Source organism: Pinus tabuliformis, chromosome J (genome assembly GCF_031772625.1).
Source record: "Pinus tabuliformis cultivar Carrire ecotype Pingquan chromosome J, CPIR1, whole genome shotgun sequence".
Classification (NCBI taxonomy): Eukaryota; Viridiplantae; Streptophyta; class Pinopsida; order Pinales; family Pinaceae; genus Pinus; species Pinus tabuliformis.
In genome coordinates this window covers 117,527,453-117,541,409 of record NC_142295.1, presented here as the reverse complement: position 1 = coordinate 117,541,409, position 13,957 = coordinate 117,527,453, and the positions used below count along the sequence as shown (strand labels likewise).

The window sequence follows — 13,957 nt, the reverse complement described above, 5'->3', positions numbered from 1 at the left end:
CAAGGATGAGATCTATCAACGACTGTTGGATTTAGGATTCTATTGTTATTATCTCTTTGGTCCTTCAAGAGAAGGTCATAAACAACTAAAATTTGTGTCACAAAAACTTCAATGGGAAAGATGTCATCTTCAAAGATAGCTCTATTTCTTGCAAGCCAAACTCCCCAAACTATTAAAAGAGGCAATACTTGATACAATTTGTTCTCCCTCAATGAGTCCACTGAATACATACCTCCATTAACTCTTCACCTAACCAAATACCTGCAAATATGAACTTTTTCATAACATATTTCCAAACACCTTTAAAATAAGGACACAGTAAGAATAAATGATTGAGAGATTCTTGAATCATCAACTTTGCATAGGACACATTTGTTTGGGCCTTGAAAACATCTCCTTGTTAAATTCTCCCAAGTTGGGAACTTTAATTTTCCATAAAAGTTCCCACCAGTCCTCATGAACATCCTACAATCTATCAGATATAAGAAAAGCATATCCAAATTTTAGCGTATAAACCCCTTAGGAATCATGGGACCAAACCAACTCATCCTCCTCTTGAGCTAATATGAGATGTGTTGCAGGTAAACTGCCAATGTATCTAATCTAGAAATGATGAAGATGCATGGGTATGCCTAAATGATCTTTCAAAACCCAACCTCGATTCCATAGATTTGTTTGTGCTAGATCTACAATTTGACTCAAGTAAGCGAGGTCATTACCATGTAGATATTCAATCAAATGTTCAAGAAGTCTGTGATCAATATGAATTCCAATCCAAGGATTGATCAACCTTTAAATGTGATCCATCACCCACTTTCCAAGCTAGGCTTGAATCAATCAATAAAAATTACGAGAGAACAACTTTCCAAATGATAAAAACATTGCTTTTCAATTTATTGGGTAAGCAAATCTAGTCCTCTCACTGCATAGGGTGTATATATTAGATATACACCACTTTCGTCCAATGAGAGTGAGTTTTTAGTAATTTCCAACCAACTTTAGTTGCTAAAGCTTTTGAAAAAAAATGTAAGTCCTTTAAACCCTAACCTCCAAAATCTTTAGGAGCAACTATTATTATCTGGATTACCCATGGAAGAATAGATTGATCTGATAAACCTGACCATAAAAGATTACAACGTTTTTTTTATCTTGTTTAATATGCCTTTTGGAATCCAGGAAAGCCACATCCAAGAAACTAATATTGCCTCAAGGACTGATTTAATAAGAAAAAGTCTTCCAGCTCTAGAAAGCCATCTTAAGCTCCAATTTTTAAGCCTTTTTTCAATTTTTTCTATTAACCAAAATCCTTCTGCAAATTTATATGAGTTAGGTTTTAACTTAAATCCAAAATATTTCAATCCCACAACAATCTCATCTGTGACAAAGGGAAACATACCTTGATAAAAATCCATATCTTCAACATTCAACCCACAAATAGATAAAGTAGATTTTGTTATGTTAATCTTAATACCTTTAACAACTTCAAAAGAGCAAGTGCATATTTGATGGTTGTAGAATATCTTCTTGTAACATCACAAAAGATGAGAATGTTATCTACAAATAGTAAATTTGAAGTGAGAAGCCCAAAAAATACACATAATTGTTGGAAATAATACTGAGAGGGGGGGGTGAATCAGTATTATTAATTTCTTTTCAATAAATTATCCAGATTTATGCTTTAAATTATTCTTCCAAAATTGATAATTAACTTGTATGTCAGTACCATAAAATGATGAACAAGAACAGTTAAAAACAGATTGTCACACAACGGAACACCTGATATAAGGTGGAAACCCAATGTGGGTGAAAACCACCTGCTGCAATATGTCTCTGTCTTCTTTCAAATAGAATTTCTTTTACAATGAATTTTTACTGGTGCAGTCCTTTACCAGTACGCAGGCTGCAACCTGCAGAGGGCTACAACCCTCTCTCGTTTTCCAGTCTCTCCTGGAAGGAGCTACAACCCCCTACTTCGTTCAAGGACCACGTTTCATTAATTTTCAGACTGGATCCAAGAAGATCAAATGGTCATCAAGTATAAACAAATCTTCAGAATTACCCAGGCATTAGATCAATATATATTTTCTTTATACAACATATCTTTCAAAATCACCCAAGCGCCAACCCAAGCACTATATCAAAATATAAATAAATGCTCGATCTGGTCACCCATTAAAACAGAGGTTGTTTATGCCGAAATCAGAACACAATGCAGAAGATATACATATAACAGTGCACCCGGAGGCTAGGCACAAGACAAACCCAATATGCGCACCCAGAACCTGAACTGCAATACACCTGAAGCAATGCGATTTCTCTCGAAGAAATGTCTGAACTTCAAGCCTGCGATCCTTTGCTCTGTTCTACGCGCATTCTCCTTGATCAGTAATTGCTCCTTAACCGATCACAAGAATGCCAATCAATTCTCCCTTAAGATCTTCAATTCATAATCAATGCGTTGCCAAAGGATCTCTTTTCTTCTTATATAGTCATGATTTTGATAAAACCATGAGTCGAAACCAGAGGATCCGAAATCCTGTGGCGCAACTGTTTTGACCGATCTCTTAAGAAAAAGGCTTAAGCGGGAAAACGATGAAAACGGTCCAAACAAAAAAAGGCGGACTTTAAACTGAATGAACCCATAATAATACTATATCGGGTCCGCTTCTCATCGCTACCAGCGCATGCCCATATCATGGCCTATTCCCGACGTCCGATCCGATGGATCGGATGCGACATGCCCATTAACCAGCCTTTATATATATATCGGGTCCGCTGTTTTCATCGCTATCGGAAATTTGAAGTGGAAGGCTTTTATAAACTGTGCGATCACCGCGGATGCGATGTTATTATAAAATCCCTTTAAAGCTTCCATCGGGTCCGCCACCTCTTATCGCAATCGGAGGATTGGGGTGGACGACCCTATATACATTGCGACATTCTGCGAATGCGATATTATTATAAACCACATTTGAAATGCCATCGGGTCCATATGTTATCGCAATGGATTACCACGAATGCGATGTTAATATATGCTGCCTTTAATGCTTCCATCGGGTCCGCCACCTCTTATCGCAATCGGAGGATTGGGGTGGGCAACCCTTTATGCATTGCGATATACTGCGGATGCAATATTATTATAAACCAAAAGCGATATGCCGTCGGGTCCAATGCATACATGCTATTGATTATTATGTAATACATACATACATATATATATATATATATATATATATATATATATATATATATATATATATATATATATATATATATATATATATCTATATATATATATATATATATATATATATATGGGTTTTAAGTGCCCAAACACCTCCCGATAGTATTAATGAATGCATATATGGGATTTGATCGCCCGAACAACTCCCGATAGAGTTAAACCATGCATCCAAGGGTTATATAGGCCCGATTCCTCCCGATAACTGCTTCTTTGGCATATATAAGTGAGATGTTCGTCTATGAGAGGGTTGCCATCAAGTACAACGCATGCATCACAATGCCAACAATAATCCTTTCAAAGAACCACTTCTTTTAGCCTCCCAAGAATTTGACTTAATCCTTTAGTGACCAATAAAAATAGAAGAGGTGATAATTGACATCAAACTTGCCGAAAGACCTCTTTGAGCATGAAAGAAAGGTGAGGTTGATCATGGGTTGATCAATTTATCAGAACAATGAAGGAAATAAAGGTTATGTAGCTCATAATCCAGTTTACAATTGGAATACTAAACCCCAGATGTGTAAGTAAGAGACAAATATAGATCCAACTTACTCGATCATATACTTTTGAAAGGTAAATCTTTAGAATTGCACCTTTGATATTCCTTAATTTTAGACTATGTAGTCCTTCCTCGGCTACTCCAATAGCTTCATGGATCTGACACCCTTCAAGGAAGCTAAACTACTCTTTTGATATCGCTTTAGATAAGATTGGCTTTAAATGATGGGCAATGACCTTATATACACAATCACATAGAGATATGTGTTGAAACTCGTCAAAAGTAGTAGGGTTGTCTACTTTTGGAATTTAAGCGATAAAAGTACTATTAAATGAATATAGAACCAACCCTGTAGTTCATAATTTTTCCACAACACAAAGAATATCATCTCCAATTAGTTCATAAAAAGCAATGAAAATTTTCACTCACCACTTGTCAAGACCAAGACTCTTGTCCTTTTGAAAAATTGAGAACACCTCTTTTAATTCTTCAGATGTCATTTCCTCCATTATAGGCGCATTCTTTACATTATTTGAAAAACTAGGAAAAAAGAAGGCAATCACACAACTTCTGTTATCATTGCTTATCGAGGTTATTTAAACAAGGATTCAAAATGAGACTTTCCCATATTTGCAAGATCTTCAAACAAAGAGGCTCTATTACCTTCTAGGTCATGCAGTTCCCATATAGTATTTGTAGATTTCTTGCCTTTTGCAACATTATGAATTTTTTTTGTATTGTCATCTCTTGCCATAAGCCAAACAATACTACTCTTAAGTCTCCAAGTAGCTTCTTGTTCATACAATTTTTTTTTTTTTCTAGATTCCAGCTGAACAAGTCTATCCTTTGTATTCTCCGTGAGATAACCCTCAGAAGCTTCATCAATGATAAGGATGAGACTATCTTCTATTGCTCTTAATTCTTCAATGTACCTTTGACAGGACATCATTGCATGGTCAGTCCATATTGCTTCTATAAATCAATTTAGCAACTTCAAAATAGATTCTGACTGAGAAGGACAGTGCCACAAAATTTGGCAAGATGGGAATTTGGAAATTCATTATAGAGTATAACAAATGATTGTGCGAGTTTGATATTTTTTTACAATCAATTAGGAATATGTGGTGAGGACTTCATTTTTTTTCTTAAATTAATTAAATTTAATATAACAAGGGTATTGTTTTTTATGTGAAAATATATGTAAAGTTGGAGATAATCGTAATTGGTATAAAATATAGTTATATGTTTTTTTTTTTTTAAAGATATTCTTTGGATTATGAGAACATAACATTTAAGTGTAACAAATGATATTTTTTAGGATATTTATAATTTGCTTGATGCTATGTTTTAGATAATTTTTTATTAGGAAAAAAAGAAACCAAATCAAAATCAAAGAGATAATTTTGTCTAAATGAATTGAATTTAGATATTAGCTTTAGTCAAAATGAGGTAAATTATTGGGGAATCCACTTCTTTCTTGAGTGATAAAGTTGAAGATATATATAGAGGACTTTCCTCCTCAAGGGGGTTGTAGCTATTGCTCCATTAGTGGAACAAAAATGCATCATGAAACTATTACATCTTATTTAAATACGAAAATGGATCTTTTTAAGGACTTTGATCGCTCGCCTTCTAAGAGGGCTTCCCTCTGTGGATCAATATCTTATTACATTCATCCATAAAGGAGCATTTAAAATTGTGAAAATAAAGTCAATGAATTGTAAGTATTGGGAAGGGGGTGTAGGGTATTGGGTTTGGGGGGTGTTGGGGGGGGGAGAGGAGGCGGGGTGGTTATTGGTATTGGCAGAATAAAAGAGCATCTCTAGTAAAAATAAGGGGTATTTTTACTTGGAGCGATTCATATTGTGGAGCAATACCTTATTAAAGGGACATTTAAAATTGCGAAAAATAAAGTCAACATAATGGTATTGGGGGGTGATGTAGGGTATCAAGGGGTGTATAGATATTAGAGGTTGATGTAGGGTATCGAGGGGTGTATAGATATTGGAGGGTGATGTAGAGAATTAAGGGGTCTATAGGTATTGGGGAGTGATATAGGGCATCGATGGGTGTATATGTTTGGGGGTATAAAAGGGGTTATATAGTAAAATGTAGCATCCAAAGCATAACCACCTCCAAGCATAATGTAGCATCCCCATTTAATGCTCTGCATGCAAAGCATTAAACCCATAGCTATGGGTATGATGTTTTAGTGTTCCATCAAACCCATAGCCAGGAATTCTCATAATTTTTTCTTCCCATAAGAAATGAATCACTGTGTTCAAATAATTATTGGGTTCCATCATATTGGCATTCATCAGATCTATGCTTCCACCATCTGACATAAACTTAATTCGTTCAATAGTGTACCAAATCGATACTTAACATTCTTCCATAACTTAGATTGCATATCTAGCCACACCTATGAGGTGACCAACCAACTGATCGTCTGCTAGATGTTTTTCATGTCGATGCTTTAAATTTGACGCATTAACACATCAGCAAAGCGGGAGGGGAGGTTTTGCCATTGTGCACCTGTTACAAGGGAGAAAATTTAAGACTTTAAAATTTATAACAAAAGTTGATTAATAAGGCCAAAAAACTTGTGTTTTCTACCATGAATATCATTTAGACTCTAGCATATTTATTGGGGCTATTATGTCAATGATTTGACAAGCTTAAATTGACATAATTAAATAATCCAATATAGAAGATGAGGGTGGAGCCATGGAATGAACATCATTCTGCCTTTGCTTAGCCAAATCACTAATGACTCATCTAAGATCAACGATTTCTGATTCAAGAGAAGAATTATATGGTTTTTCGTGTTTCAATTTGTCGAGCCAAGGAATATGAGTCGTGAATCATATTGATATTGCATTGATGAAAATAGACTTATATAACATACAAGAGTGACCCTTTATTTCATCTTCCAAGGTCGATTCCTTTTATAACTACTCATATTTCCTTTTATTTACATATTTACAAGTTATCTAACCAATCCCAAAGGATTAGGTGTATAACATTCCCCCCCTAATTTGAAGGGGTGTTTGTGAGTCGACATGATTTTATATCAATTTAGTGTTTGTAAACTTTGAAGCACACTAAAGTATGTAATATGAGTTAAGTTAGATTATTTGTCACTTCTAAATCAAAACTAACAACTCAATTCAAGAATCATGAAACAAAACTCTTAACATATTCACACAAGCTTGTAATGAAATCACTCTTACTTGATTTAAGAATACTTCAAACTAGGCATATACTATGATCTCTCACACAAATCCAACTTCTCTATGCAATCATCTCAAAAATTCCAAGTTTTCACTCAAATGATGGGAAAATGATCAAAGGGGTTTTCAATCAAAAAGGATAACTAATGCACTAGGGCCTTCCTTCTTGGTGGAGGCAAGTGGACATTCTGACAATCTTTTACTCAACTTAGTTAATATAGAGCCAATACTAGTTATAGGGATGAGAATGCACTACAACCTTCCTCATCTATGAGAGTGAAGATGAGTGGTTGCTCATAGTCTTCTACTCATCTCTTTAACTAGCATGTACTTGAATCATCATTCTATTCTAGAAGAGAAGTAAATGAAAGCAAAGAACTATGGTGTTTGAAAGGTTTAAGGTAAAAAGACAATTTTCAAGAGGTTGGGGCCTTCTTCTCTTAGAAAATTGGTGAATGGCACTCTCACTGCCTTGATTACTTTTATCAATTAGGCTAATTTTCAAACAACAGCTCGCATATAATAATAAAAAATAAAAAATGATACTGAAATCTATGGCTATGCAAAAATATAAATTCATTGATGCACTGGAATTATCACGTAGCTCTTCAAACGTAACTATGATATCTATGAGAATCAAGCCAAATATAACAAGCCAATGAAGCCAATATATATTTAACATAATGAAACCTTACTCATCAAAAAATGCTAATAAAATCTAAGCATGTTCAATCAATATATAATATGATAACTAATTTCTAATTAAAATTTAAATACCTAATATGGTTCCTCTCTTTTCGACCTCATCAAAATGAATACTTTCAAGTGTTTTGGTGAGCCATTTTGGGGGACCTTTTTGAGATGGTCTAGGTTTCTTCAGTGATCGCTATGGGGTTGCATCAATATTGAACCTTCCAATCCTCTCAATCACATCACTTAAAAGAGTCCTCTTGATCAATTACATTTATTAGATTAAATTTAAATTAGATATTTAAATTTTAATTAAAATTTCCTTATAAAGTAACTTATAATTAAAAATTCCTTATAACATCACTTATAAACGTATAGTTCATTTTTACTAAAACTATTTACTAATACAAAATTAATCAATTATTATTTAAAATTTTTGAAAAATTAAAATAAAATAAATACAAATGTTTATCTACAATTTAAAAATAAAAAATAAAACAAACTATTAAATAATAATAGTAATAATTTTTATTAATTTTATTTTTATAATTAAAATAATATCATTTACATAAAATAATTTTATAATTTACTATGAATCCACTTTATCATCTCCACAAAACATAATTAAAAATTAAATTAAATATGATGGTTAGTTTTTTATTTCCCAAAATATATATATATATATATATATATATATATATATAAGCCACCTATTTTAGAATAAAATAAAAAACAACTAATTGTTAGCTTTTTATACCTCAAATAAAATTTTAAAACAGTGAAATGTACCAAACAAACCACTAATTTAAAAATAAAAAACAATTCATGGAGAGGCTTACAAAATTAGCAGAACTTTCAAAATCAGCAGGTTTAATTATTGGCTTCCCTTTAAGTCCGACTTTACTAACTTTGACTTGAGGGTAACTCAATTATAAATTTCAAAATATTTCCTAATTGAATTGACAAGAATGAAATTGGACTATTTTATTTGCATTTTAAATATACAATTAAAAAAAAATCTCAAATTTTATCACTTGTTATAACAGATTGGCCCCGTCGTTTTAATAATAAGAATACTAAATAATATTACAAATCCACATAAATATCTTGATCAAAAGGATTACCTCTCACGTAAATTTATTCCTTCTCATATAAAAATTCAAATGATTTTGTAGACATTGTCGACTACTTTCTTATAAGTTAAGCGACAATGTATGGGACAGACTAGAAGGTGGATTGCACAGTGGAAGTGCTAAGGCCTTCTCAGGAAAAAACCTGAAAAAATCTCTGTAGATTCCTTGCCAATGTGGGCTTCAACCAAACTACACACAAAGCTCTTGAATAAATTGGATTTCACACAACTAAACATTTTTGGGTTCTTAATATACTCTTCAAAATCTTCCTCACCCATACTCGGCACCCTCTCGCACACTTTAAACTCTCAATCTCAAAAGCTCCACACTTATTTACCGTTTTTCTAAGCTCATCTGCATTCGGAAAATACCATGGAATATTTTAAAAGTCTCTCAAATCTCTTCCAATAATCCCCTGCAATCGATATCACAACACCAAAAGATTAATACCATTAATATTTTCATTCTCAGTCCACATTGTTAACTATAAATGATTTGATAAGAATTTAAGACTTATTTTTTGTCATCTTCCCTGTGTCACCAATTCATCTCATGCATCTAGAGCTGGAAGACTTTTTCTTATTAAATCAGTCCTTGAGGCAATATTAGTTTCTTGGATGTGGCTTTCCTGGATTCCAAAAGGCATATTAAATAAGATAAAAAAAACGTTGTAATCTTTTATGGTCAGGTTTATCAGATCAATCTATTCTTCCATGGGTAATCCAGATAATAATAGTTGCTCCTAAAGATTTTGGAGGTTAGGGTTTAAAGGACTTACATTTTTTTTCAAAAGCTTTAGCAACTAAAGTTGGTTGGAAATTACTAAAAACTCACTCTCATTGGATGAAAGTGGTGTATATCTAATATTTACACCCTATGCAGTGAGAGGACTAGATTTGCTTACCCAATAAATTGAAAAGCAATGTTTTTATCATTTGGAAAGTTGTTCTCTCGTAATTTTTATTGATTGATTCAAGCCTAGCTTGGAAAGTGGGTGATGGATCACATTTAAAGGTTTATCAATCCTTGGATTGGAATTCATATTGATCACAGACTTCTTGAACATTTGATTGAATATCTACATGGTAATGACCTCGCTTACTTGAGTCAAATTGTAGATCTAGCACAAACAAATCTATGGAATCGAGGTTGGGTTTTGAAAGATCATTTAGGCATACCCATGCATCTTCATCATTTCTAGATTAGATACATTGGCAGTTTACCTGCAACACATCTCATATTAGCTCAAGAGGAGGATGAGTTGGTTTGGTCCCATGATTCCTAAGGGGTTTATACGCTAAAATTTGGATATGCTTTTCTTATATCTGATAGATTGTAGGATGTTCATGAGGACTGGTGGGAACTTTTATGGAAAATTAAAGTTCCCAACTTGGGAGAATTTAACAAGGAGATGTTTTCAAGGCCCAAACAAATGTGTCCTATGCAAAGTTGATGATTCAAGAATCTCTCAATCATTTATTCTTACTGTGTCCTTATTTTAAAGGTGTTTGGAAATATGTTATGAAAAAGTTCATATTTGCAGGTATTTGGTTAGGTGAAGAGTTAATGGAGGTATGTATTCAGTGGACTCATTGAGGGAGAACAAATTGTATCAAGTATTGCCTCTTTTAATAGTTTGGGGAGTTTGGCTTGCAAGAAATAGAGCTATCTTTGAAGATGACATCTTTCCCATTGAAGTTTTTGCGACACAAATTTTAGTTGTTTATGACCTTCTCTTGAAGGACCAAAGAGATAATAACAATAGAATCCTAAATCCAACAGTCGTTGATAGATCTCATCCTTGGGAATTCTTTGATGGGACTTCGCAAGGAGACACTTTTGGATGTGGGGGAGGATTTGTATTACATATTTTGGAAACTCATTTATTTTCTCTAAAAATGGGTTTGGGAGCAAGTTCCAACAAACTATGCACAACTCTTATCCTCAAAATTGTTGTTTATGTTTACAATTGAGAATAGAGTAGATAGTCTTTCTAAAAAAAATTATGATTGGATTTTGGGACCTCATAGATCAAAAAACAACAACAAAATGATCAGCTCTATCAATTTTATCATAAACCATTCATTAATAAAACTGATTAAATATAACAATTTTCTTTAAGTTCACATACTTCAACAACATTTTGTAAGACTTTTTAGTATATCTCCATTTATTCATACTTATCTCATATAACAATTACACGTACCAACATTGTTTTGATATTTATATTTAGTTTTATTATAGTTATTTTGGAAAACGATGACTATATAACCCCTCTTTCTAGAATCCTAATAAATCATCATATTTAAATGCATATATATATATATATATATATATATATATATATATATATATATATATATATATATATATATATATATATATATATATATATATATATATATATATATATAATTACACCTTTTTCCTACCCAAAAAAACTATATAACATTGCTGATGACTAATGATGAAAGATACCAGTGAAGTTTGGCTTTTACTAGCCATCAGGGTTTACTAAATTTTATAATAATTCATAATTACGTCACATTGCATGCGTGTAAATATTTTCATATCGATGCAGAATTAAATGAAAATTAAATATTTTTTGAATTACAGAAAACGAAAGAGTAACCATGTACGTCCAGTCATACAAATGTCAATTTGTATATTTACAAATATTAAATAAATTCGATTAATTTACAACCAATAACTGTAAGCGCAACAGCAATATCCTCATCTTTGAGGACATACAGTATGATCTTCTGTATGATATACAAATTGTCCCCGTCTATGCCGGTGGATTAAAATATACATATATAAATATCTTATGCTACAGGCGACTTCTGCAAATTTGAAATCTCTTAAGCTGCAGGCGGTGCAGGCATTAAGTTGGGATTTGTTGCCGTCGCAGCAGCAAAGAATGAATTAGCAGCCACTCGTTGCAGATCATTTGATTTTCCATCCAACTCTGAAATTGGATCTGGAATTATGTCGCATGATCCCGAGTGATCCAACGAGGGGTCATTGTATATGTCCCACCATTTCTGCACCAGCGTCTTTATATCTTCCCTCTCCATATTTTCCTCCTCCCCACTGTACCTCCACGGCTTCGATCCCTGCACATCCACATTCATCCATTAATATAACCCTGTACGCTCAGAACACCTATCTCGTCTTTCATATATAAATCATATTGTTTCTATCGAACCCAAATTTGCAGTGAAAAGAAAGCTTACAGCAGCACAGTAGTGAACAACTTTGACAGTGTCCAAGTCCACGTTCTCGGGATGCCGCCACATCATGGCTAGAACCAGATTGTACACCAGAGTAATGGGCTTGTATATCTTCTCAAAATACATATTCAAGAAATCCTACAAAACATATACCACAATTTAGTCAAAATTAGATCTGGTAAACCAAACAAAAATGTGCATGATCCTCACTGAAATGAGAACAGATCCAGACTTGTTCTGCGAAGGGCGTTGGCACAGTAGCCATCAGAGTTTCCAAAAGGCAGTCGAATGTCAGCTGACTCGGCTCAAAAACAAACATTCCAGCGTTGAAGTATGGAGAGGGCCGTTGCCCTAATTCCACGGGCCATGACACCTTCTCTGGACACTGCTGGCAGTATCCGATCTTGTACTGCGGAGTGTGGCTCCATGTCTTCTCGCAGAAGCAATCCATAACCGCGTAGAAATATCCATGGGGAATTACCCTTCATACCCATCCAAAGTGATTGAGGAAGAAGAGCCCTGGTGCCCCATAAAGGTTTTGTCCATTGCATCCCATTCCTTAACCTCAAACAAACTCGATTCCACAACACTGTAACAAAACAACCCAAACTCCACGATTCAATCCTCGGATATTGACTGCAAATGAAAATGAAATTGGCGCGATAAATCAATTCAAATTCAAATCGGTGAATCGCGCGGCTTCATGATTGGTGTTGATAGCAGCGAGTAAAACGACGGACTGCGGAGAAATGTACGTAATTAATTATCTGCGTCAATGCTCATCCCCACGCGGCCTGAAACACATTCTCCGACTACTCCTCCGCATACACCACCGGAAACACATGCTGGCCGCCGGAGTCAAAAACGAGACGGGGCGGGCGGGCCCTCGTTGGTGGGTCCCGCGTATGTCACCGGAAACGCGAGGTCGCCTGCCGGAGTTATGTATGCCATCCCACTGACATGCACCACATACATAGATGGCAAGGGCATTTATGACTCAATATATGGCTGGTTAGCCCTTGCCATGTTAGACTCCGCTGGACATGAGCAGGGCATTTAATGTACACTCTTTCAATGCCCACCTCGTGTTCAGTGCGCACTGCGCATAGTGGTCTAATGTTATTTTCGATGCCCTCTTTGCGTTCAGTGCGCAGGGTGGTCTGACGTATGAGTTCTCTCGAAAAAAGAAAGAAAGATGATTCGGATCTAAGAATTAACTCCTTGAATATGGATGACCAGGGCATTTAATGTAGACCCTTTCAATGCCCACTTACCGTTCAGTTCCCAGACAGCATCCAATGCGCAGACTGGTGTGATGTTTTTGTTTTTTAGAGGAAAAACAAATGAGCCATACTTTTAATTGAGGATTACATGAATTAGCTTATGAGAGAATGAAAATATCTGAATTTTCTTTAATAGGTTTGATGCATGATTTGTTTCTAAGCATACAATTAACTTTTAAAATATGGAATACAAGTTCGTTTTTTGGAATCTCCAACCCGCAAGACACAGTGGTGTTAAATGTGTTGAAATTATAATTTCCCCTTCCATGTTATTAATTCGGGAAAACCGCCAATCTCTTATCGCAACGCTTTTCACCGAGCAGCGGTATTCTCCGGAGGCGCAGATTCATCGTTTGACACGTGGCTGGCAGTTTTGCAAAAGTGGTTTTTCTGGAGCATAAAATTCGTGTGGATTGAACGAGCGATAACCGTCTGATTGAATGGGCATTAAAAAAAACCATTGTTATGTTTTAGTTTTTGTTGTTGTTCATTTTGCATATGAAATGTAAAGAGAAGCTCGCCGCAGTGAATGTAAGGAAGTTTTTACAGTAGGTTGAAGTAATTGTTGTTCGTTGAAAATGCAATGAAATGCATATCCGCAGTGAATGTAAGGAAGTTTTTACAGTAGGTTGAAGTAATTGT

General features: G+C 34.5%; 1 protein-coding gene across 1 annotated transcript; it reads right to left on the bottom strand.

The window, feature by feature from the left end:
* Window positions 1–11,440: 11,440 nt before the first annotated feature.
* On the bottom strand, window positions 11,441–12,121 carry LOC149225828 (galactinol synthase 2-like). The gene is made up of 2 exons (XM_089375151.1): window positions 12,036–12,121; window positions 11,441–11,915 (listed from the first exon to the last, which is right to left on the bottom strand). Exons 1-2 carry the CDS (start codon window positions 12,099–12,101, stop codon window positions 11,661–11,663), a joined length of 321 nt encoding a protein of 106 aa, XP_089231277.1. The 5' UTR covers window positions 12,102–12,121; the 3' UTR covers window positions 11,441–11,660.
* Window positions 12,122–13,957: the final 1,836 nt, after the last annotated feature.